Source organism: Ursus arctos, chromosome X (assembly GCF_023065955.2).
Source record: "Ursus arctos isolate Adak ecotype North America chromosome X, UrsArc2.0, whole genome shotgun sequence".
In the NCBI taxonomy this organism is placed as follows: domain Eukaryota; kingdom Metazoa; phylum Chordata; class Mammalia; order Carnivora; family Ursidae; genus Ursus; species Ursus arctos.
The window spans coordinates 83,067,224-83,094,721 of NC_079873.1; the positions used below are offsets into that span (position 1 = coordinate 83,067,224).

The 27,498-nt window shown below is 39.6% G+C and overlaps 1 protein-coding gene across 2 annotated transcripts in view; it reads left to right on the forward strand.

Annotated features, from left to right (window-relative positions):
* RNF128 (ring finger protein 128) overlaps nt 1-27,498 on the forward strand; it is a 94,555-nt gene that overhangs the window by 35,674 nt on the left and 31,383 nt on the right. Inside the window, exons 1-2 of one of the 2 annotated variants that reach the window (XM_026478784.4) lie at nt 1,700-2,422; nt 27,030-27,277. In XM_026478784.4, coding sequence (XP_026334569.1) covers nt 1,930-2,422; nt 27,030-27,277 — 741 coding nt within the window. In that variant the 5' untranslated portion in view covers nt 1,700-1,929. Of the gene's footprint in view, nt 1-1,699; nt 2,423-27,029; nt 27,278-27,498 lie in introns of those variants that run through there. The other variant, XM_026478785.4, reaches the window with a different exon arrangement.

Consider the following 27,498-nt stretch of genomic DNA (forward strand, 5'->3'; position numbering starts at 1 on the left):
ACACAGTGTTTCTTTAAAGTACAATATAGTTGATTGCCATGCAGGCAATATTTATTGAATTTTGAGTGTTCTTCACCAAGAAATTCAGACAATTTCTAGAACTGTACCATTTCTTAGAGATGATCCATCCTACCCTTTCTTTCCTTTCCCCCTAGGTAATTTTTATCCCAGAGATTAACATCATCAGTAGTTGGGGGTGCCATGCTATTGGCCTCCCATACCAGCCTTGACCTCTAACATAACGTCCTTTTCAGTATATAGGGCTCATGCTTCACAGAACTGCCCATTTATTTGGATTCTGGGGGCTGTTTAGTTATGGTGTTGATTTTCCTCTAGGTTTCTCTCAAGACATAAGAGTATCAAGTGAAGAACTGTCCCATGCTTAATCTTTGGGAATAATATTGATTAAGTAAATGTTGGGCCAGGGACTGAGGGGAGTGATTGATCAGGAATTTAACAAGCGCTGGGCTGGATAAAGTGAATTATATCCCTTCGAAGTGAAAAAGTGGCTAAAACATCCTGAACATCATTTTCTCTGATTTTTATCTCAAAGTGACAACTTTAAGATTATTTAAAAGGTATGGTGGGGTCCCTGACTCTGTTTAGTAATAATAGTATTGAACAGATGTATTTTTTACACTCTGTTAAGCACTGTTCTGAGTACTTTACATGTATGAACTCATTTAATCGTCTGAATAACTTTATGAGGTAGGTAATATTATTATCCCCATTTTACAGATGATGAGGAAACTGAGGCACAGAGAAGTAATTTACCCAGGGTCCAAAGTTATCCATCGCTGTCATACAACAGGTGTATTAATTCAGTTTAAACCAATGCATTTTTCTGGAGCACCTATTAAATGCAATAATTGACAGGGTAGATAAAACTTATACAGTTAAAGGAAGGAGGAATCATAATGTAATAGTGCCATGAGTGAATCCCCAAGGTGAGTCAGGCTCCTTTCAGTTGGTGGGAAATGGGGAAGGATTGTGTAGTTAAGGTTAGGAATGGTACAGATGCATAGATTTGGGTAAACCTGGTTTCTGGAAGATGAAGAAAAGAGGCTTGGTTTTGAGGTGTATGGAAAGGGTAACTCTTTTCTGAGGACTAAGATTACTTTCAGAAGGGACTTCTGATGCAGTCAGTCTATTTAGCATGAGGTAAGCGTAAGAAAATACCCAGGTATGACGCCTGTCTGGAGCAGGAAAGGAGAAAGGTTCCTCCTCCGTCCCCCCCCCCAAAGTAACAACGCGCTTTTCCTGACTCTCCCCCCTCTAGAGAATCAATAAACAGCCTGCCCCCAGCACCACCCACCTACCCAAAAATCCCATAACTCCAGCTCAGACCCTTCGGATCTGTGGTTTTTAGAAGTCCTTGGACATTCTGGCACCTTAAACCTGAAACGGCCTTTAGGCAAATGTTCGGAGCGAAAAACCCATTCTCGCAATCCAAAACGGACCCGGATCCTACCGGAGAGCTTTTCTGGTCGCAGATTCTCTAGTTCCTGGCCTGTCCTTCTTCTTTTTTTTTTTTTTTAAACACGCCGCCACACACCTGGCCACACAGCCTGAGAGCCTACTCTAACGCCTGCCCATCCCGTTACCCTTTTAAGAGGCGGATCCCGCAGTGTCCTTTCCTCCCTCCCAGCCACCTCTACCCCCAGTCGTCTGGGCGGAGCTTCTTGCTAAAGCCCCAGAGCCCGACGCGGCCGCAGCAGTAGCGGAGAGGACAGCTGCTGCGAAGAGCTGCATCTGCCGCAACCGCTCGGCCCGACGCTACGTGCCCCGCGGCTCCCACCTTGCTCCCCCGCGCGCCGGCCCCTCCCCGCCCCCTCCCCACCTGGCGCGCACCTGGGCCAGGCCGGGGTCCTGCCGAGAGCCGGGAGGGCGCGTGCCAGGGGCCCTCGGGAACAGCAGAGCGCGCGCGCCATGGGGCCGCCGCCCGGGGCCGGGGTCTTGTGCCGCGGCGGCTGCGGCTTTTCCCGATTCCTGGCGTGGTGCTTCCTGCTGGCTCTGAGCCCCCATGCCCCCGGCTCCCGGGGAGCCGAGGCGGTGTGGACCGCGTACCTCAACGTGTCCTGGCGGGTTCCGCACACCGGAGTGAACCGCACAGTGTGGGAGCTGAGCGAGGAGGGCGTGTACGGCCAGGATTCGCCGCTCGAGCCTGTGGCTGGGGTCCTGGTGCCGCCCGACGGGCCGGGGGCGCTCAACGCCTGTAACCCGCACACGAATTTCACGGTGCCCACGGTCCCAGGGGACTGGGGAAGCACCGTGCAGGTCTCTTGGTTGGCCCTCATCCAGCGCGGCGGGGGCTGCACCTTCGCCGACAAGATCCATCTGGCTTACGAGAGAGGGGCGTCTGGAGCCGTCATCTTTAACTTCCCAGGGACGCGCAATGAGGTCATCCCCATGTCTCACCCGGGTGAGTGCAGCTACTACATTGTGCCCCATCAACCCCCTTGCCGGGGCCAGTTTTTGTCCTTTTTCTTTTCTTTCTTATTTTCCTCCATGCTGTCTTCCTCCTGTCCCCTTGCTCCAAAGGAAAGCGAGTGCCCTTTCTGTCCCCACCGAGTGAGGCAGGGTCCTCTCCTTCCCGAGATTTCACCCTGCGCGGGGGGCTGGGCGACAAAATCCTCCAGAATTTGCCTGTCTGGTGGAAAAGGGTAAGACAAACGGAGTGCGGAGGCTGGCAACTCAAGGACTGTTTGGGCTCTTCGCGTCGCCTTTTCCTGGTGTTCCACCAAGAGTGCCTTGCACGGGCTGCTTTGGTGGTGGGCACTGGCTTTGAAATAATGACTGGAGAGAAGGCGGCCTGGAAATCCCTTCCTCACTCTTTTCCTGTTTAAGGGCCTCAGGCCCAAAGCAAGGTTTTCCCTCCACTCTCCCGGTTTTTCTCTCCATGTTTCCTAGTTTCAGGTACGAGCTTGTGTTACTGTGCCCTGTTAACCTCATTGCAGTTTGGGCGGAAACTTTGCCTAGTTCTTGGGCTCTTCTCTAACCCCGGGGGTCTTGGGTCCCAGGTGATTGTCGGTATCAGTGCTTTCGTTGGCTTTTGAAAGATCCGATTTAGGTTATTGAGTGGCGAAACAGGTGATTAATGTTACTGAAGAAAGAAGAGCTTTGTGCATGAGGGTAGCAAAGGCCTAGACTTTGGGAGAAAAAGTAGTCCAGGTAGGTCTTCAATTTGCGGAGATGTTGTGGGTTACTCTTTTTCCCTGTTCGGTGATTCTTCCAGAAACCTTATTTGTGATTAGGTAGTCTTAGCATATGTACGATCCTAAGTCCCAAAGGACAAAGAAAAAAATTGGATAGAAGGGAAGGGACACATAATAGCAATATATCATAGTTGTTGAGAGCTGGGGCCCAAGTCAGACCTTGGTTAAATTCCGGCTCCATTGCTAACTAGTCCTGTGACCTTGGGCAACTTATTTGAAGTCTTTGAGTCTGTGTTCCCTCATCAATCAAAAGGGAAATAACTAAGAAAGAACTACTCCCACAGGTTTGCCTTGAGGATGAAATGAAATAACGCCTGTAAAGAGTTTAACACATCATCCTTCTCAGTAAAGGCTAGCTGATAGGATTAGCCTTTTAGGGAATCACTGGGGAGATGAATCTGCTTATTTAAGTGCTAGAGGTTTTGTGTTTTTCTTAAAAGCAGTGGGTTTGGCCCTGCCTAGAGAGAGCATTGGCATTGAGTGGCTGGGTGGCATAATGGGAAGAGGACTGAACTGGAACTCAGGAGATCTAAGTTCTTTTAGTCTCTTCTTTGCCTCTAGCAGCTTTGTGACCTTGTACAAATTACTCACTAGCCAAATGATAGTAGAGGGGGAGAAGGTGGAGGCCAAACTGGCAGAGTGCGCAGAGGCAAAAGCGAACTAGATGAACTCTTAAGATCCCTTTCAGCTCTAACCTGCTGTGATTCTTAGATTTGAATATCGATTAAAGGAGCAGCTGTATCTCCCTTGGTTGATAATTCATTGGTTAGAATGAAATTGCTTTTTAAAGCTTAATAAAAATGAAGACGAAGGATTTGGTAAAATAATTTAAAGTCCTTACATTTCCATTAGCTACCTAATGCAAAGGTTTGACTTTGTCTCCTCCAAATGAGATTCATGTGCATGGATGATTGGGAATTGAAGAGTACCCTTTAATTAAAGTTCCCATTTAGGGTGCTTTCATCCTAATTCTGTTAAGAATGTAAGCTTATATTTGTCCGATAGCTTTTGAGGGACAATAAAATTAATTTTTGTTGAGCTCGCACTGAGTGCCAGGCACTCTCCATACATCTTACTCATGTGTTATTCAGAGACCATATGGTGCACTAGGAAAAGCACAGGCATTGTAGTCAAGAATGGGTATCAAATTCTGGTTTTACTACACAATAGCTTTGTGTCCTTGGTCGGGTTCTTTAACTTTACTGAGTCTGCGTTTCTGCATCTGTAAGATGGAGATACTTACATTGCCATGATTCTTAAGAATAATAAATCTAAACCACCTAAGAGATAATAATACACTCAATTAAAGTTATTACAATAGGTTAATGCTAACAGGGTGCAAAAAACATACAAATAAATATTCATGCAGCTGTTAGTTTGAATAATCATGGCTGTTTTGTTTCAGGATACTATATAGAAATAAAGCCCTACGTATTGACCACCTAATTAAAATACACTCAGAAAGGTATTTTGGGACTTTAAAAATTTCTTCCCGACGTAACTATAGTAAACTTTACCATAAGGGTAACTAGCCATCAAAAAACGAACTAATTACTTGAAGTATAGAATCACATTTCTTCCCTAAACTCCTAGAGAAACTGGGAGACTGCTTTTCAACACAGGGGGGAAAATCACTTTGCATTTCATGCACGTGTGTTGTTGAACATTCGTTCCCAAAGTTCTGTGTGTTTTGCTTTGCTCGTTCCTGAGAGTAAGCCTAGGGTTCATTGTAATCTCTGGTCAGAAACAACTTATCCGAGATCTTCGTGGCAAAGAGGTGGGATTGAGGTTTCAGTGTTGATTAACTCACTGTGTATTGGCTTGAATTATACAAGGGCCACCAGGTGTCGAAAAGCCATTGCTGTCGTCGTCGTTGTTTATGAAACCTCTCTTGACCCACTCTTCCCAGAGCCTGTGCTTGAATTGTTTGTCCTTTGAGTTTATGCTGAACATCCATCCATACTCTCACCTATCACAGGCCTGGGGACATGAAGACCCATTTCTTTCAAGTAACAGAACTAACTGGTTTAGAGCAATTGCTTTAAAACTTTTGTTTATTGGAGAGAAGCTCCACTTTAAAGAGCAATCAATTAGGAAAATGAGACTGTTTTTAAAGATTTATTTATTTGAGAGAGAGGGAGCTCGAGCTGGGTTGTGGGGGGAAGGCAGGGGCAGAGGGAGAAGCAGGCTCCCATGCTGAGCAGAGAGCCAGATGTGGGGCTGAATCCTAGGACCCTGGCATCACAACCTGAGCCAAAGGCAGACTGCTTCACCCACTGAGCCACCCAGGCACCTCGAGGCTCTTTTTATATCTACCAAAATGTCGCAGAAGTTGGTTGTAGCCTTGTATCAACCCATGCGGTTTATTCCCGTACCTCATCTTGGTTGCAAAGTGTCCAGAAAACCCTGATTCACACAGATAAATAATTGCAAATAATAGATGTTTATTAACAGTTTGTCTTGCAGTCTCTGGGTACTTTTCAGTCAAATTGATCCAGAATCCTGGAAGAAAATTAGGAGAAAATTTTGGTTTCCAAGGTTAATCACTATTCATATATCTTAAGTTTGAGACTGAGATAAACCAGCAGAACTCAGAGTAAGCACGAAAGCCATGTAAAACGTAGGATTGTCACGGTGAGACACATTGCACATGCTCTTGTGCAACTGACTGTTCTGCCTTGGCAGATGGGCAGATGGGCCTGAGCCTTGCATGCTGTCTAATTGAGCACAGCCCACGGGTTGAAGTGGTGTAGGTACTTGCTTGTACAATTTTCCTTGAGTCAACATGCGCAGACATGAATTAATTGAAAGACCTGAGCAGAGCCACAACCTTTTAAATCCATGACACATTTACAGGAACTTGAAACATATTCAAAGGCATGACAGGAGAAGCATTATTCCTGAGGGCTGTTTAAAAAAAAAGTGAATAAACCAAGCAGTTTAAGTCAGTGATTTGGTGGTCTCCGATGGGATGTATTAAACAGTTGCTTGTATACGTTGTTGAAAGACAGGTCGAACATATTAAGAGGTTGAGCTCTGCCACTTACTACAGAACTTCCTCGACTTAGGATGGGGTTACATCCCTGATAAACCCATCGTAAGTTGAAAATATCATTAAGTCGAAAATGTGTTTAATACACCTTAACCTACCAAATATAGTTTAGCCTAACTTACCTTAAACGTGCTCAGAACACCTACATTAGCCTACAGTTGGGCAAAATCATCTAACACAAAGCCAATTTTATAATAAAATGTTGGCTATCTCATGTAATCTGTTGAATACTGTACTGAAAGTGAAAAACAGAATGGTTGTATGGTACAGAAGGGATATAAATGTACAGATTGTTTACCACCGTGACCGCATGTCTGACTGGGAGTCCCAGGTGGCTGCCGCTGCCCACCATCACGAGAGCATATCTCCTGCATATTGCTAGCTCCCGAAAAGATCAACGTTCCAAACGTGACGTACAGTTTCTACTGAATGCATTTTGCTTTGATACAGTCATTAAGTTGAATCGTCGGAAGTCAGGGACTTTCTGTATTTTTAAAATCTTAGGCCAGTCATTTTACTTCTTTATGTCTCTGTTTTCTCCTATTTAGGATGGGCATGATGATAACCTTGCCTCATGAGATCGCTGGGAGGGGCGCCTGGGTGGCTCAGTCAGTTAAGCGTCTGCCTTCGGCTCAGGTCATGATCCCAGAGTCTGGAGTCGAGCCTCAGGACTGGCTCCCTGCTCAGCGGGGAATCTGCTTCTCCCTCTCCTTCTGCCTGCTGCACCCCCTGCTTGTGTTCTCTCTCTCTCCCTGTCTCTGACAAATAAATAAATAAATTCTTTTTCTAAAAAAAAGATCACTGGGATTAAATGAGATAATGGAAATACAGTGTTTAACATAGTGCCTGGCATATAGGAAGCTACTAAGAAAGTGTTTTTTATCACAATTAAGATAGTTAAATAAATGTATTTTAGAAAACAAAAATGGAATCTGATGTTGGTAGTACATAATTTGAAGATGAATAGCCTAGAGCACTTCAAAGTCCACATTACCTAAAATCTTAACTCTAACACTTTAGGAATAGGGTGAGTCGGCTGAATTCTTTACAAGAAAATGATCTTCGGGCCCGCCTGTGTTTGTCATTCTTTTTTCATATAGCTACTTCTCCCTCAAGCTACCAGTCTTCTCCTTCACAAAGGACTTGGAGACAATATTTTACACTGATTTATCACCACCCAGTCCCTTGTCAGCCACATGACATTTAATTTTTATTCTTCTTTTTTCCTAGGATGTTGACTTTGAAAAGAACCTTTTTTAATAGAGAGGTTCAAAAGAGGATGAGAAGAGACTGGATGGTGATGATTTGCCAATGTAAAGTACTGTCTCAAAATCAACTTCTAGACACATCCTTTTTGATATCTCTGCAGTACCATATTTCACACTATTGACCACTCCTTTGAAATTCTCCCAGTCTTTTGCTTCTCTTCTCTTTTGTTTCATTTCTGTTATTTTATTAATTTATTCATTTAACACCTTTTCTTCCTTGCATTCACACCCAGGCCACCAGCAGCCCCGTCTCCGATAAATAACTGCCACATCCAGATGATTCTATCACTTTAAATCTTCTCACATAATGTCCCCTTCTCCCTTTGAACCCTTACTACCCTGCTTTTAGTTCCTGTGTCTTCTCATAGGAACAAATGCTTGGGCTTCTAATTGGTCTCCACCTCCACTGGTTTCTTCCTATTGTTCTTCCACATTGCCGCTGGAACACAGCTCTGATCACATCTGTGTCATTGCTCCAAAGGCCATTACTTACAAATTTTAGACTGTATTTCCCAGCATGGCACACAAGACTCTTAATCTGATCCCAACACACTTTCAAAGCTTTGTATACCTCTTCTCTCATGTTGACCCCTAAATGTCCTTTGTCCTTCGCCATTATCATTCCTTGGTTTGTACTTCTGCTTTTGCCTGCATACCCTTTTCTTCCCAGCTTTGCTGGCCAGAAACTTACGCATCCTTCAAAACCCAACACAGATGCCTCCTCGTCTTTGATGCCTTTCTCAATTCCTTCTTTTCCTCTTCCCACGATAGCCCACAACAAAACCAAAATAATCCTTCTGTTTTTCTCCCATGGCACTCCATGTCTTACAGTACTTTTTGCATTTTGCTGGTAGTTAACATGTTTACATGTCTTACCTTACCACTGGTTTGTAATGGTTGATTAATTTTCATATTCCTCATGGGAACCTTTGTACTGTAAGTGCTCTGAAAATGCTTGTTGAGTTGTTCTAAGTACCCAAGAATGAAAAAAAAAATACCCAAGAATGCCAGAGGATCGTAAGATTCACTAGAAAAGTATCGAATGGGGAAGGGGATTAAACTTCAATTCACTGAGGGACGCCTGGGTGGTTCAGTCTGCTAGGCATCTGCCTTCGGCTTAGGTTTATGACCTCAGGGTCCTGGGATCAGGGCTCCCTGCTCGGTGGGAAGTCTGTTTCTCTCTCTCTGCTCATGCTCGCTTGCTCTTGCCCTGTCTCTCTTAAGTAAAATCTTTTAAAAAATGTTGAATTCATTGAGCATTTCTGAAGGATCTATTGTATGCGTACTGTGCTTCTTGCCTGAATATACGAAATAATTAAGGTAAAGTAGGAGGAATAAGAGTGTACAAATGCTTCCAGGTTGCAAGCTCCCTAATTTTATGGTGATCGCCATCATAGGCCAGTTTATGGGGTTTTAATGACAAAATGACCTAGGTAACAAAGAGATAGCGAGAATGAGTATTTACATTGAACTTTCCCTGTTCTGTTTTTTTGTTTCATTTTAAAAAACTTGGTTTACTCCAGCATTCAATTTATGTCTCCAATTAAAATGCTTCCATTAAACATGTTGGTGATATGTGGAATTCCATTACATAAAAACCTTAAAAAGAAAAAAAGAAACATAGCTCGATCAGCAAATTGTTTTTCTAAGCACATAAAGAACTCCACGCCCCCCTCAGTCCCTGGAAGATGTGTTATCTCCTACCGAATGCCATATTTAATCTCTGTTCCCAGGCTTAAATGGAGTAAACAGAGGGGAGTATCAAAGACATTTTCCATGTTATTTCTGATGATAAAATTAATCATACTTCTTGCAGAAAACTTGGAAAATACAGAAAAGTATAAAACTAAAACTAAAAGCTATGCATAATTCCACGATTCCATTAATATCCTTCTTGTCTCCTTTTTCATGTATAGATAGGGTTTTATATCCTGCTTTGATCATAATGGTTGTTTTTATGAGTATTAATGTAGAAATAAAATACAATTTAAAGAAAATATAAAAATCCATAGCTATAACCATTTTAGCATTTTGGGGTGTTTTTGTTGTCATTTTCTTCTTTTGCTCTGCATATATATATTTAAAGAATTATAATTATATACTGTATGTACGATTTTGTATCCAGCTTGTTATTGTAAGCATTTCCCCATGTAATTAAAAATAGAGGATTTCCTTATAAGTTGAAGGGGGTGGTTTTTGACTGGGGGTAGGGATCAAGCTTCTCTTTCATTAACCGCAGAAAGGAAGTGAAGAAATGGTGACAAGGAGGGATAGGAATTGGAGCATTTAAAACAAAAATAGATCTTGGATACCAGTCTTTTATCTGTAGTGTCATTTGCAAGTATATTCTCCCATTCCGTGGGCTGCCTCTTAGTTTTTTTGACTGTTTCCTTGGCTGTGTAGAAGCTTTTTATCTTGATTAAGCCCCACAAGTTCATTTTATCTTTTGTTTCTCTTGCCTTTGGAGATGTGTCATGAAAAAGTTGCTGTGGCCGATGTCGTAGAGGTTGCTGCCTATGCTCTCCTCTAGGATTTTGATGGATTCCTGTGTCACATCGAGGTCTTTCATCCATTTGGAGTTTATCTTTGTGTATGGTGTGAGAGAGCGGTCAAGTTTCATTCTTTTGCATGTTTGCTGCAACATGGACGGCACTGGAGGAGAGAATGCTAAGTGAAATAAGTCAAGCAGAGAAAGACAATTATCATATGGTTTCTCTCATCTATGGAACATAAGAACTAGGAAGATCGGTAGGAGAAGAAAGGGATAAAGAAAGGGGGGGTAATCAGAAGGGGGAATGAAGCATGAGAGACTATGGACTCTGGGAAACAAACTGAGGGCTTCAGAAGGGAGTGGGGTGGGGGAATGGGATAGGCTGGTGATGGGTAGTAAGGAGGGCACATATTGCATGGTGCACTGGGTGTTATACGCAACTAATGAATCATTGAACTTTACATCAGAAACCAGGGATGTACTGTATGGTGACTAACATAATATAATAAAAAAATATTATAATAAAAAAATAAAAATATTCTCTACAGAGCTTTACCTAAATGTATACTTCCAGCCATAAACGTGCTCTGGTCTAACCCATATACATTACCTGTTGTGGCCTTGATCTTTTGAGAGGTTTGATCACCATTTGTGCTTTTAGTTCCTTGTCTCCCATGATATTCCTATAGGCGATGTCTTTGTCACGAATGAGGTTTGCACCTAGCTTCCCTGTTGCTTGGTTAAGTAGCACCTCATTGGCTAAGATGGCTTTTTGTTTTCATGATGACCACTGAACTGTACACCGTTGGAGTTTTGCCCAGAGTGTCCTTGACAAGACACCACAAATATTATCTGGGGATGAAGAATTTTTTGTATATGCAAATTATGTTGAAGTATAACGTACATACCAAAAACATACAGAAGTCCTTAGTCTATAGCTCAGTGGATTTTCACAGAGTCAACATGCCTGTGCAGCAAGCGCCTAGATCAAGAAACAGAACTGTGCCAGAACCCTAGAAGACTACGTCCTACCCCAAGATGAAGAAGTTTTGAACTTTGGGTCCTGAGGGAGCGAGCTCTTGCAGCACGGGGTAGGAACTCCATCACCCACAGAAACTGTCGCCTTCGCTGCTCTGGAGCGAGTTAACGGTGGTGGTCCTCAGCTGTATACTGTAGGGGAGTTCTTTCCAAGCTCAGAGGACATGCACTTTTTGATGCAGTTACCAAGCCAGTTCAGAGTTGCCACATTTTGCTGTTAACACCCACTTTGGAACCCTATGAGCAGAGCAGAGCACAAGGGCTCTTTGTTGTTCTATTTCCTGTTCTTTTTTTCTCTTTAAGCTGTATGTATGTCTTTCTATATATCATGGCACGTGCTTGCTGCTTGGATTTACCCACAGGCTTGTTACAGTATTGATTTCTTTGGAAAACAAAGTTTGGTGATTCATGCCTGACTTCATGGAGGCCGTTAGGTTCAGAACCCAGTCATGATTTACTTGGTTTTAATGCTTGAATGCTCAAGTTAGCTACAAATCTGTGATTTTGAGTTAACCCTATTTATTTTGAGCTTTTTTGAAAGAAGATGGTCTAGAACTCAGTTGATGGTGTGTGTGTGTATGTATATGTATGTGTTTCTCTCAAGATATTAGTCATTATTGTTTCAGATAAAATGTTGAAGTAGCTTAGTGAAATGCTGCCTGCAACTAAAAAGTCTTAGCTTTTAAAGAGAAAATGTTAACCTTGGCTATTTCCGATTGGTAGAATTATGGGCGATTCTTGTTCTTTTCATTATGTTTTTCTGTATTTTCTGAATTTCCTATACTGAATGTATTTTATACTTATAAGAAGAAAAAAATCAGTCATTTTTTAAAAACCCAAAATATTCTTATAGCATCGGTAAATCCTAAAGAAAGCATTAATAATGTGACTATAGCAACAACAGGAACAAATCATATCTGGTAATAGAAATGATTTACAGACTATTATGAGAATTTAAACAATTGCTTTGGCCTTTTGAATATATCTTACCCATATGATTGTTAATGTGGTCCTTTCTTGTTAACACTAATTGGTTTTTTCGTATGTAAAATAACCTTGAACACTAAACAATTTTAAAGACTGACTTTTTCTATTTTAATATGAACTATTTCTCTTTACCCTTCGTATCACTATTTATACAGTTTTTCTTTCCCCCTTACACATATACACACCTCTCACCTTTCTTGGTATTTTTATTTCTTTCCCCTAAGAAACCTGCTTCCCCTCACTTGCCACCTTTAATACCTATTCTTTTCAGTACTTATAAGAATAGTGCTAAGTTTAACAGCTTTGTATAAAGAATCCGATATATTGGCAGTTTTCACCTATGACACATTGGGTTCATCTGATAACAATAGTTTTTGTCATTCAAGAAAAGAGGAAAATTTGTTAGAGTAAAGACATCATTAAAATTGAATTACTTGTTATTAAAATTGAATTACTTGTTTTTAAAATTAGCATTTCCCTTGAAGTGATAGTCCGCTAGACAAAACTCCACCAATTAACAGTTTGCACAAGAAACTCAAATTCAAGGGTACCTTCTGTACTACTTCTTTTCCTCCGAGGACAGATTTTATATCCTACTTTTCCACTCTTTTCCCCTGCCTTTCATAGCTTGATTATTTCTACCTTAGATAATCTTACACACACACACACACACACACACACACACACACACACACATACACCTGTACATACTCTTGGAGCCCCATCTTCGTTGTCGTCTTATTTTTTTTTTTTTAATCTGAGCTTCCAGGGCACTTGGGTGGCTGTCGGTTAAGCATCTGATTCTTAATTCAGTTTAGGTGATGATCTCTCAGGTTGCTAAAATCAGCCCCCCCCCCCGCTTCCGGGGGGGGGGGGTAAGTCAGTGGGGAGCCTGCCTGAGATTCTTTCTCTGCCTCTGCCCCTCCCCCAGCTCACACACTCTTTCTGTTTCTCAAATAAATAAATCTTAAAAAATATCTGAGCTTCCGGGGCGCCTGGGTGGCACAGTGGTTGAGCGTCTGCCTTCGGCTCAGGGCGTGATCCCAGCGTTGTGGGATCGAGCCCCACATCAGGCTCCTCTGCTATGAGCCTGCTTCTTCCTCTCCCACTCCCCCTGCTTGTGTTCCCTCTCTCGCTGGCTGTCTCTATCTCTGTCAAATAAATAAAATCTTTAAAAAAAAATATCTGAGCTTCCTTCTATGTGGTTCCACTTCTTTTGAAGTGAAATTAAACATCATAACAAATCACTGCTCTCATATCTAATAACCTTGAATGTGTCCATAACTTACTCCTACAATCTCTACAAAAATGCCCCATGAGCCATGTAATCCTCCTGATTAAATATGTATTTTCTTATGTCCTGATATTTAAGATAAATTTGAAATGCTTTTGTTCGTTTTGCTTTAGGTATTCCAGTGATACTGTTTCCTGAAAAGTTTTACAATTACAATTACAAATACGGGTTAAATAATAGTTCACATTTGCTTTGCAGTTTTTAGTCCTCAAAGCCTTTCACATGGGATCATTTATGGGCTCATTTGGGAACCCAAAGACTGTCTAGCAACATTACTATGGGAAAGTGTGTTGCCTCTACTTCCCAACAACTGACTTACAAATGAATTTTTGAAACACAACCCATTAGGGTTTTCTGTGTGGCTTTTGTTCATAATGATAGCCTGGTGAGATACAGTTTATTATATTTGTCCTGGTCATGCTGGTTTAGAATTTTCTCTGCTTATTTATTTTCTTTGTAACGTCGACTCTAGCTCAACCTTACCTTTTCCATGTGTTTTCACCTTAAGGATTCTGCATTTTGTTTTCCTAACCTGTGGTCTAACCTATGGTGATCTCAGAAGTTGGCTTATTTTAATAGCATTTGTAATGTTCCTGAAAGTTTTGAGAACATAACTGAGATTTGTAACTTAGCCATAAACATATTTTCAAAGTAGTACATCTTTTCTATCTTAGAGGATCTTAACAATCATTTCAAGGAAGGCTAGAAAACTGTGATTATATCAAATGAGGTCTTCATTCATAGATCTATGAGCAACCTATATTTAACATTGTCCCAAAATACTTTGAGTTTAGTGGTATTCCAAAGTCTTGTTTTCCACCACCATCATTTCATTTTTGCAAGAGGACAGGATGTTTAAGAGAGACTGAAACTGGCTTGTGCCACCCCACCAGTCACCTCCCTTGCCCTAGGGCCCATCCTTCAACCCTTTTTGCCATTCCTATTTGATGCCTTTTGGTCGAATTGATGAAGAAGAGGTTGTTGACTTACCTTGAGTAATGTAATTAAAGACTAACAGATTATTCTTTGATGATAAGGAAAGCTTCATGATTGCTCTATTTTTATTTCAATCTAGTGTACCAAGGATGAATGTGTTCTATTTGAAATTGAAAGATAGCATATTACAATGGAAGAATGGGTGTCCTTGAGTCAGACTGCTTAGCTTGAATTCCAGTTCTACCAATTAATAAACATGTAATCTTGGGCAAATTGTGAACCTGGACTTCCTTGATCTTGTTTGTAAAAAGTGGAATAGCAATGCCCATTTTCTGTGATTTTGTAAATAAAGTATTTGACATGGAGTGGACATTGAGCAAATGTTAGTTCTCTTGAAACTTTTCCTAATAGTTTTATTACTAAACGTAGTATTTCTCCTTTGGTTATTGCAGCTATTACTCCCATATTTTGAGATATATAATTGTTTTATATGTGAAAGCAGCGGGGGGGATCCCATGACATCCAAATTGCTGTTTTTCTGGACAGTTTTTGAGAAACGCAGGGAGAAATCACATAATCAAGAAGCTCAAACAACTGTCTTGTTCTACTTCCTGTGCATTTCCATTTTTAGCAGCAACAACTCCTTAAAATCAAGATGTTAAGCTAAAACAATAGAAATGGCTGTGGACCTTTTGATGGCACAGTGACAAAGAGAGGGGACTTAGGAATCAGATGGATTTTGATTTGAATCCCAACTCTGTCATGTAATAGCTTTATAACCGTAACCAGATTAACCTCTTTAAGACTCAGTTTTTTCATCTAGAGAATGGGAGGTGATAATCATACCTACCTCATAGAGTTATTGTGAGGGAGAAATCAGATAACATATAAAACATGAAGTACTACACAGCCAGGTTCTTTAAAGGATAGTTTAACAACATCCTCGTCTGTAGCACTTTTTTTTTTTTTTTTTTGGAGATTGGCAATGCAGATCCCTGCACAGCTTCTCAGAGCCTCTGATAAGCTGAAGAAACACTGTTCAACTTTGTTCCAAGGGTTATGTTCTAAACTTACTGATCTATAGAACCCTTTTTCTCTTAAAACACCTTACCACCTGAAATAGAATGTGGAAAACACTGATATTGCCATGCATTTGATAACTCCTCCCTCCTTCTCTCCTCACTTATTTTATTAGATTGGCCTCAGGTTTTAACTGTATCAAAGTATTGTCAATGTCAAAGAGTGACTAAACCACCTATCTCACTCTGATAAGAACAGCATGTTTTCAACCGTGATGACAAACGTTTTAGTTATATTTCTTTGTACTAATGTGATACCTTTTATATCAAGTTAGTGTGACTTCAAAGTGTAGTTCTCTACAGGCTAGGCTTATTTTCCTTATTGACTTTCAGAAACAATTCATTGTGAAAGCATAAAAACACAAGTGAGACCAGTTGATGTTTGTTTTTATATTTAGTATGTGGACCTTGGTATAAAATTTAGCTTTTGTAATACTTCATACAGGAAGAAATTTAATATTCTCCGTTAGTAAAGTGTCCTTATTTATGAATTTTTATACTAAATGATACCAAAATTTCTGCTGAGACATACCAAATTCTCTTTTTCTCTAATCTAGAGACCTAATAGAATACTAATGGGACATCTGTGACTTTTGTACCCTTGGGATCTTATGGCCAGGTCACAATGAATACTGGATCTCAAAGCACAATGCTCTTCCCAATTTTAATGATTAATGAAATTTCCAGTGTAAGTCCCCTATCACAAACTATAACTGAAGTGAATGTGTGCAAAAGGAAGTTCCAATTTAAACACAATTTTGAATACCCTTTATGACCAGCACTGTGCTGGATACTGTGGTAGAAGAGTGAGCAGGGAGTAGCTAAAGATAAACAATGATGTGGTTCTTTCCTTCCAGGGAGCTCCCCTTTTCAGCCCTTATTGCATTTTTTTTTGGCCAATGATATTTTAGTCTGACACTAAAACATCAATTTAGATGGGGCTTTTAGATCTGCACAAAAATGGCACTCCCTAGAGTTCGGAAATATTTAAGGTACAAAGTGCATGTCCCTTCCATATGTTCTTGTACAGGTGTCACCTGGTCTGAAAGGTTGAGGGTGAAGTGGCAAGTAGTGAAGACCATGTCCCAATTTCATTGGAAGTCTAGGCTGTGGCTTGGTTTTGTGCTCATATTTTCCCCGTGGTTACAGCAACAATTTATTCACTGGAATTCTCCTTCCCAAGGTCTCCTGTTACAGGGAAACAGAACTGATTAATACAAGGACAAAGGATCACCATAATTTCTTACACTCCTTTGTATAAGTTTCCTTTGCTCGAAACCCCTAAATCTCTTGTTTATCCTTTTTTACTGCCCGACAAATATCTTTCTAATTGTTTTTAACCTGTGGTGTATATGTTGCTAGTCAGTAGTTGCTTCATCTTGCACCATCACATATTCTTATCTTATCAGACTCTGAACAGCTCTGGATATTGCACAATTTATTATCCCAAAGGATTGAATAAATACATTGATGCTGTAGAGTTTACCGACTAACCTTCCTCCAGAAAACATTAATAACTAGCAACAACAAATGTTGAATTTGCTTTCTAGAAACCTTACTACCCCAAAACAAAAACTATGACAATAGAACTTTATAGCATAAAAATTTTAATACAATTACAGAATACCCTATTAATGAAATAACTTATTTACTACAATTTCTGCACAGTCTTGCAGTAGCATATCTTATTATTTTCTTCTCCTTAGTATCAGCACAAGTTTAAGGTTGTATAGACATTAAACCTCTCCCGGCTGTTTCAAGACTTCTCTTTTCTGTCCTCTGAACCTCCTCGTAAGTGGCTAAATTACCAGTCTCCCAGTGAGCCAGGATGACTGGGTTCTAACTTGAGCTTGGGGCTGAAATGGCATCTGTCCTAGATGCTGAATGTAAATGGGAAACTGAGGTATGGTCAGGCCCCAGGTTGGGGAGAGATTATTGCTACCATTAGTGCTGCTCTGGCAGTGTGTGGTTTCAGTGGGATCAGCACTGTGGCAGTAGGCGTCACATTAAGCCCAAAAGTCTATAGAGTAGAATTAGTGTTTAACTTTTTATCTGTGTATATATATATGTCCTTGCTGTAGGCAGACATGCCCTATCAAGCAAGATATGCTGTCTTTGACTGTAAGGAGGAGGTGCACCTTAGACTCTGTTCACCACAATTATCTTGAAGGATAAATTTGTTTTTAGATTGAATCAAGATTCAGATTATCACTACATATAATGCATACTTAAAATGGCATTTATCAAAACATTTATTTGATGTATATTAGGTGCAAGGCACTCTGCTAGATGTTGTCGATACAGTGATGAAAGACCCAGTCCCTAACCTGAAGGAGTTCATAGTTAGCAAACCTCAAAAAAACGAGATAACTTCAAGGGAAGTCTGCACTAGACAGTGTAAAAGCTGAATTCCTAACCCAGATGGGTCGGGATCCTATAAAGGAGGTTGAACTTTATTCTGTAGGTGAACTGGAACTCCTTTAAGGGCCGTTAGCAAAGGAATAATATGAACATTTTTCCCTTTTAGAAAAATGTATCTGGTAGCTGTAGAAGAATGAATTGGAGGCTAACACTGGTGGCTTGAAGATCAGTTAGGAGGTTGTTATAGACGTTTAGGTAAGAAACAATGCAGAGGCAGTAGAGATGTATTCTAACAGGAAAGGAATGGGCCTGTTTCTGATGTGACTAATTTTCAAACTTTTCTGTACAAAGTACTTACTGATAAAAACAAAATAATTCTATTGGCAGAGTTTTTCTATGCAGAGTGAAGGATTAGTGTTGATCTGGCCAGAGAGAACCACTATCTTGAAACTCCTTGATCATAACATCAAACTATAATTCAAACTCCAGCCCAGTATTTCTGAAAGTATGAGCCACAGACCACATGCAGCAAAAGAACCCAGAGAACTTGTTAAACTGCAGATTTCTGAGTCTGGCCTTAGACAGACTGAATCAGGGAATGGGGCCCAGGGAGTTCAATGTTTTAGCAAGTTTCTCAAGTAATCATCATGCATATTAACATTTGAGGATCATTCATCTAGCCCAACAGTTTTAAGAATATAATCTGGGACCAGTGGTCCCTCAGACTCTGTCAGGGGTCCATGAATTGAAAACTGTTTTCATAATAATACATACACATAATTTGCCATATTCACTGTGTTGATGTTTACATAGGTGGGGTAAAAGCAATGGTGGGAAAATACTGCTGGTGCCTTAGCAGAAATTACGACCGAGGCACCAAACTGTATCTTATACTACACCTCTATGTATTTATAATAAAAAAATTCCAGTTTCACTTAGGAAAGTCCTTGATGAATCAATAAGCATAATTAATTTTATTAAATCTCTGCCCTGTCATGCACAACTTTTTTTTAAATATTCTGTGTGATGAAATGGGAGGTAGGCATAAAGCACTTCTGCAACATACCAAAGTATGATGGTTGTCTGAAGGAAAAGCACTTATATGACCGAGTCGTGAGCTGAAGTAGCCTTTTTTTTTTTATTATTATTTTAGATTTTATTTATTAGAGAGAGCACAAGCAGGGGGAGCAGGAGAGGGAGAAGCAGGCTCCCCGCTGAGCAGGGAGCCCAACTCGGGGCTCAATCCCAAGACCCCGAGATCATGACTGAGTGGAAGGCAGATGCCTAACCAATGGAGTTACGCAGGTCCCCGTAATAGACTTTTAATTAAAAATATTTTGTCCCCAAAAATAATGAATGGCATTGTCATTTGTGCAAACCTCTTTAATGTCAGACTTAATAGAAGACTGCTGGATCTTCCTATCTGCTTTAGATCGATTGTGATCTGTTCTTCTGGTTTAGGTATATGAAGGAAATCTGTACTCATGCAGATTTGTAATTAGAAAATTGTATTTATAGCACTTAGTAGCTATATTATTAAAATTATTACATTATCAGTAGCAATTATTAAAAAAATAATTGTAAACATCTTCTTTGGTACTGCACCAAAACTCAACAAGTGGCAGTTTCTTAAACATTAAGTGCAAGGTTGAAACCGTATCAACGAACTCTTTGTACTAAATGAAAATGCACGGATCTGTCTTGACATATCAAATGGATCCTTTATCCATGCATGGTTTTGTACTCTGCATTGGTCATTTGGAAAGTACTGATTCACTGAGTTATGCAGATCTTACAGTGATTCAAGATTATACAATATCAAAAAATCATGGTTATTTAATATCACCACTGATCTCATCAGAAAAGTCTAAGTATCAGGAAGTTGTCAAGTTCACGTGGTAGATAAAAGTTTTCCAAAATTATGGGGCGCCTGGGTAGCGCAGTCGTTAAGCGTTTGCCTTCGGCTCAGGGCGTGATCCTGGAGTTCCGGGATCGAGTCCCACATCGAGTCCCACATCGAGTCCCACATCGGGCTCCTCCACTGGGAGCCTGCTTCTTCCTCTCCCACTCCCTGCTGTGTTCCCTCTCTCGCTGGCTATCTCTCTGTCACATAAATAAATAAAAAAATCTTTTAAAAAAAATTCTAATTTTTCCTTGAACACTTACATTTTACCATTAGCAACAAATACTCTTATTTTTTTTCCTTGAAATGACAGGCTCACTTCATTCAATTTTTAGCAAAGGTCGTCCAAATACCCAAATCTTAATAACCTGTTTATCAGTAGTACTTCTAAGTTAAAAAGGAGCTGTTTAAAGAAAGGTTACTTCGGGGGCGCCTCTCTCTCTCAAATAAATCTTTTTAAAAAAAAGTCTATTACATTAACATCTAGTTACAACTGTGATTTTAAATGAATAAATATTAAAAAAATTTTCCAATGTTAAAAAAAATTTTACCAGTGTTAATTTCTAATACAGTAACTATAAATAGAAATAATACACATAAACAGCAGTTCTTTGGATTCCTCAATAACTTTAAAGAGTATAAAGGAGTCCTGAGACTAAACACTTGGAGAAATGCTGATCTAGCCCTCTGGTTCTTAACAATATGCTAAACCTACCCTAATGAAAATCAGAATTGTCCAGACAGGGCTAGGTATTTTTAAATAATTCTAAGAATTGTTTACCTGTGAATATGACCTGTCATCCACAAATTATGTAAATGTGACCTTTGAACAGTGTTGCTTCTAATTCCCCAGTGTCTTTAATATGCCGTTTTCTGAAGACTCTCAGTGCCAGAGGTTTTTTGGTGCTGTATCAAATCTGAGACCTATTCCATAATGTAGTATTATTTTCAAAACCTCTAGCAGAAGTATCTGTGGGTTCAGGCAGAAAGAAAGGCAACTTGTCGTACTACCCATGGTTGTCCACCTCAGCATCACTTTTTTTTTTGGCTTAAAAGAATTATTATAGCCCCACATTGGGCTCCCTGCTCAACAGAGAGCCTGCTTCTCCCTCTGCCTGCTACTCCCCCTGCTTGTGCCCCCCAGACAAATAAATGAATAAAATTTAAAAATTAAAAAAGAATAATAATAAAAGGTGATTTTAGTCTTTTTTGCTGTCACCATCCCTCCCCCCAAAAGGTAATTTGGTAACAATACAGAATGTTAACCATTGCTTTACCCAACAGCTAAACTATACTAATGCCTGTTTCATATCCCGCAACAGACTTGAATTTAACTAAAACGCTAGTTAGGAGCATAATGACATATTTAAAGAGGTGTGCAGTACCAATTTGTCTGATTCCCAGTCAACCACAGACCTATATTTCCAATACCTTTGAGAAATCATTTTTATGTCTGTTGGGGTACAATGATAGAACTTTTTTTTTTTTTTAATCGAGAGTTGATGTGAGGAAGTCAATGTAAGAAACCTAAATTTGGTTCATCTGTGGCTGGCAATAATCAAAAGGGGGCAAAAAAGTCACAGAACAGGAATTTGAAGAAAGATAAGCTAGTTGGGCTTAAAAGTTCACATAATTTTTTTTTACTAGTTTAAAAAATGCCACTTAGGACTCCTTGGTCTTAGGACCTTTAGTGTTCCTCTTTGAAATACATTGACCTTCCCTAGTTGCTATAGGGGGGAAAACTGAGCCTTTGAAAGCCACGATGAACAAAATTAATATTCAGAAGTCCACTTGAATTGGTTCCAGATTTTCTAATGGAGGAAATGTTTGTTGGAGAATCATGTTGGAATTCTTCACACCTAGATCTTATTCATCCTACATATGAGTGAATTCAGAAGTGCTGACCTCACTATATTATCAAGATGTTGGGCAGTATTGAATGTGAACTTGGTTTTGGAAGAGCTACTTTGGCCTTCAATAGCCCTTACTAATCTTGTAAGTCGTTCATTGCAAATATTCTCTTTTCTAATATTAAAAGTGGAATACTGGTTGAAAGAGATACTAGAACAGCGTTCTACACCCCCTTGCATTTTGTGTTTGAATGCCACGGTGCTGTAAGTATGTCATCATTATACTTAGAATATTTCATATATTGTAAAATGCTTTAGAATTTATTTTATATTTTGACACATTAATATTTAAATGTGGGGGGCAGTCTAGAAGCACAGAACTTACTACATAGTTTATACTTGATAAATATTTGTTCAATGAATTTGTGTTCACAAATAAGTAAGATTAGGCCAAAACCGTAATATCATTAGCTTTTTGAAGGAAATGAAAGGGCTTGGCCACCAGCAGAATCCTAGATCATATTTCTATATATTATGAATAATAACTGGGAAGTGTCTTTCACCAGTAGTGCCAAGTATCGACACACTTTATTTATATTAACATTTTAATTGAATGATATTCCGTAAGAGTATAAGAGTTGGTACAGTCTATTTTATTACCTTTGTTCCCAAGATAGGCACAGGCAGAAACCATTATTCAGTGTTGAACATTTGAAATTGGAGTATTTCTTCTGCTTAATTGTTACGTATTCCTGATCTGTCCCTTCTCCCAAAATATTTTAGGTAGCAAAGTGAAAATTTAAAAAAAAAATTGAGCTACATGATGTTGTTAATGATTTTTGAATAGCAAGTTCAAGGATTCCTTATTGAATTGAGTGAATGCTGTCAAGATAATTGTACCCAGGCGCGCCTGTGTGGCTCAGTTGGTTTAGCATCTGACTCTTGCTTTTCAGCTCAGATCATGATATCAGGGTCCTGAGATCTGAGCCCTTCTCAGGCTCTGCACTCAGCGGGGAGTCTGCTTCCCCTCTCCCTCTCCCTCTGCCCCACCCAGCGGGAGCGTACTCTCAAATAAAATAAACGAATCTTTGGGGGAAAAAAGGTAATTGTACCCATATTTTCCCAACTGTGCACTCATATGGCTAAGGGAGAATTATTTATACCATGGAAATTGGCACACACTACAAATCAAGGCTTCCTCTTCGTTAAATATTTGCCACAACTCCCCCATCCTGAATGTATCTGTTTAATTTTCATTCTTACAGTAAAATAATCACTTTAGGTTTCACTGAAGATAGCTGATGTAGACTGGTGGTGAAGAGCAGAGACACTGGAGCCAAACTGCTTGGGTTCAGATAGGAGTTCTGTACTTACTAGCTTGTGTTATCCTAGGCAAGTTAGTCGATCTTATCTTTAATGAGATAATAGCAATGCCTACCTTATAGGGTAGGTATGAGGATTAAATATGTTAATACATGTAGGGCACTTAGAACAGGGTCTGGTTTATAGATAAATCTTATCTGGCAACCTCAATTATCCAGAGCATAGCCAGGATTCAGGAAGCAAACAAAAATGTCACTGAGCAATCAATATAAATATCAGAGGGTACTTGCAACTGAAGCCCTCCAGCTCTTTGGAAGCCCATTTTACTTTTTCTTTAGACCAAAGCTTCATTGACTTTTCAGAGTTGGAAGCAGATTGGAAGTATAATTAGAAAGAGGGATAGACACTGCTAGAGGCAACAAGTGAGAATCTCCCTCCCCCACCCCTCAAAAAATTACCCAAAGTGAGAACTCAAAAATGAGTCAGACTGGGTGATCTCTAAGGTCCATTCTAGCTCCAAAAATCTATGACTTTGATGAAAAATCATAACAGTTTGGGGACAAATAACCTTGCCAGTACCATATAAAATAATGGTTCACAAAGATGATCCACTGTCAATAATAAATCATAATCAGTATATCCTAATTAGGAAAATAGGACAGTATAGATTACTTTTTAAAATGTTGTTAAAATTATTTGTGCAAACTTTTTGTTACTTGGAAATTTCACTTTTGCAGGATGCCTAATTCCCTGACAATACCAGTTAAAGGAAAGCATTACTGTAGTTCATTAAAAGACAGCCTGTGTCCTTAAGATGCTTGTAATTTAGAGAGGGACTACAACACGCCAATTGAAATGCGAAGCAAAATAAAGTACTAGATAAAGGTTAAAAACCAACCGACAAGGGAACAGAGGGAACATTTACGTTCTTTCTTGGAACTTGGGAAAAGAATATAGGAGGCAGCGTTTGAGCTGGGATTTGAGTAATGCACAGGCAGAGAAGGAGGGTGGAGTGTCAGCAGATGTAGGAAAGTTTAGTCTGAGAGAACAGAATGAACAAAAAGGACAATTATAAAAAATGAATGACAAGAGCCGATGCCATGTGCCTGAATCTGAGTGTTCATGAGATGGGGTTGTAGTGGAGATACATCAAACTGGAAAGGTCAGTTGGGACCAGATCATAAAAGGCTTTTAAATGCTAGGCCAACAAGTCAGGAAAGACTTTACAGCCAGAAAGAGTCATGATGCAATCAAGTGATGGCAAAAGTCAACCAGGAAGGTAAACTCTGATGAAATTTTAAAGGACAGGGAAATATTGGGTATAGAGCTAGGAGATTACTGAAGGAGTTCAGGCAAGGAAATTATGAAGACCTATATTAAAAAGGCAGCAGGAATGGAAGGAAGGATCTGATAATGGGAGACACCAAAGAAATCGCATCTATAGGACTGAATAGGTTAGCAGTGAGTATTTCAGACAGGATTCGGAGTATTCACACCAGATGACCAGAAGGCTGTGATACCATTAACTGTGATTGGGAAGAGAAGGAGCGAGCAATTTTTAAATAGTTGAAAAGGTGTGGGGAGGCGGAGAAGCGTAAGAATGTTTAGAAATAGGTCTTGTATATGATTAGAAAACTAATTCAATAGATAGTTGGACTATATATAGCATGTATGAATATGAATTTGGGGCAATTGAAGCACAGCATTTTTCCCTATGTGTAGACAAAGTACATTTCTTGACTGTCCTTGTTTTTTAATCTCCATCTGACCACAATGGTCCGTATGTTCCTGAGCATCCACCCCTGCCACCCACCTCATATCGTCTAAAGGAATGAAAACTTATTTCTATTAGTCAAAAAGCTTAGGACACATCTGTGATTTTAAAAGAAATCTTTAAAATTATATTCTAAAGCTTGATTTTTAGAATTATCTTCACTTTCAAAGATTATACAGGTTACAATATCAGAAATGAATACTGAGTTACATAATCTTTATAACCCAAAATTTTCCTGACAGATGGCTTGTAGAGAAAAAACAAATAATGACAAAAGAGAATTGAAATAATATCTGTGCTTTTAGTCCGAAATCTAGAAATGTAAAGCTCCTAAATAGAAAAATGAGCTGCTCTCTTGCAAAATAGCCAATTCTCCAGATCTGTAAGGGATATTTGGGTCATATACTAATAGAGGAAAAGGATACATCAAAAGGCGTTTCAGACTCTTCCACTTCCCATTGCCTTCGAGATTTTCTTCATGTAAATGAGAAGAGAGTAGTTGTCAATGTCTACCAAACTAAGTATTGGCAAATGAGTAAAGTTGTAAAAGGTTTTAACTGGATGGCTATCATATATTTTAAAAAGTGTCTTTAGAACTTTAAGAATCTATAATAATACCCTATGAATCTGTTTTTTGAATTAGTAATTTCAAGTAAGACCATCTTGATCTTTTGAAGACTTTGGCCACTAGGGACCATAAATTTAAGGGATTACTCGGGTAGTAATTCTGCTATGTACATTGCCATTTAAGGTTTGTGCTCTTATTTTGACCATTGAAAGTATGAATACTGTTTTAGTAATGTAATTTTGTGTTTAAATTCTAAAGTCTGGGGCGCCTGGGTGGCACAGTGGTTAAGCGTCTGCCTTCGGCTCAGGGCGTGATCCCGGCGTTATGGGATTGAGCCCCACATCAGGCTCTTCTGCTAGGAGCCTGCTTCTTCCTCTCCCACTCCCCCTGCTTATGTTCCCTCTCTCGCTGGCTGTCTCTATCTCTGTCAAATAAATAAATAAAATCTTTTAAAAAAAATAAATAAATAAATTCTAAAGTCTATTACCTTATAAATTGAGAAAATTACGTAGTTAAGTCTAAAGAGATTAAGCCTTTTAGAGGTGTGTGTGTGTGTGTGTGTGTGTGTGTGTGTGTGTGTGCGCGCATGCATGCATGTGTGGGTGGGTGTGGGGTTATGTTTATTCCAGATTGGAGTTTGATCATTAACCAAGATTAGTACCTTAACCTAGTATCAGTGGGAGGTTTCTCTGGTTGGTAATCTCTTAACATTCAAAGAACTCTATTCTTTTGCTTAAGATTATTGGTCTCAGGTCGTACAAACTGGAAGGAATATAAACCTTGATAAGCATTGGAATGGCATGAGTAATCTGACGTTCTCACAACACCGGGAAAGATAATGTTTGTCCTTTATTTTTTTCACAAGATTTATATAGTTGGGGGTAGAGAGGGAGGTGTTAAAGAGATTAAGCCTCTAGACTAAGATTTAGACTATTAGACTAAGTAATAAGCATAGTCTAATTTCAGGCTTGACCTTAGTTGGTGTTGAATAGAACCATATGTTACTATTAATTTTACATGTTCTATTCATTGCTAACCTGATTAGGTCCATGCAAAACCTTAGAGTACCTTGGACAAATTTTATATTGCTTTAGAGGATATGGAAAAATGGCACATGGATATATATATATTTATATATAGTATGTTTAGGCTCGTAAACATTTATCTCAGGTTACATATCTCCTGATATGTAAGTTCTTGTACATTTTAGTAGTGAGCTCATGAGACAGTCTATCACCTTATAAATTGGGAAAATATGTAGTTAAGTATTTCTATCTTTCCCAAATCTCAGATTCCCTAGGATAGTAGATTCTCTACCACCTGGGGGGCTATTTATCTTTAAGAAAGCCTTCATGTAAGAGGCAAATTTGGCCCTAAACTCAATACTGTTGAATTGTAGGTGGTTAGCCTGAAGAGAGGGGAGGTATTTGTTATATATCATAGTGTCCTTACTAAACTATGAGTTCCTGGGGCGCCTGGGTGGCACAGCGGTTGAGCGTCTGCCTTCGGCTCAGGGCGTGATCCCGGCGTTGTGGGATCGAGCCCCGCATCGGGCTCCTCTGCTGTGGGCCTGCTTCTTCCTCTCCCACTCCTCCTGCTTGTGTTCCCTCTCTCGCTGGCTGTCTCTATCTCTGTCAAATAAATAAATAAAATCTTTAAAAAAAAATAAAATAAAATAAACTATGAGTTCCTTAAGATCAGTAACCAAGTCTTAGCATGCTTATATCCCCTATAACATATATGCATAATAGGTGCCCAATAAACGTTAATTGAATGAATGAGTATCCTTCCATTGTCTCACTGGGAATACTGTAAAATCACTTTAGCAATTGGATTTTTATACTCAGAATGCTTTACCAAAACTAAAACTGAATTTCTTTTCTTTTACAGGTGCAGGAGACATTGTTGCGATCATGATTGGCAATCTGAAAGGCACAAAAATTCTACAATCTATTCAAAGAGGCATACAAGTAACAATGGTCATTGAAGTAGGGAAAAAACATGGCCCTTGGGTGAATCACTATTCAATTTTCTTCGTTTCTGTGTCCTTTTTTATTATTACGGCAGCGACTGTGGGCTATTTTATCTTTTATTCTGCTCGAAGATTACGGAATGCAAGAGCTCAAAGCAGGAAACAGGTTTGTAGTGGTTCTTTCTTCCAATCTAAAAATACTTTATTTTTTAAAAAGAAGATTTTATCTTTAAGTCATCTCTATACCCAACGTGGGGCTCAAACTCACAACCCCAAGATCAAGAGTCACATGCTCCACTAACTGAGCCAGCCAGGCGCCCTAAAAATACTCTTTTAATTGTAGTTTCAGAACCGTGCATTTTAATATATTTCACTTGCTAGAGAGTG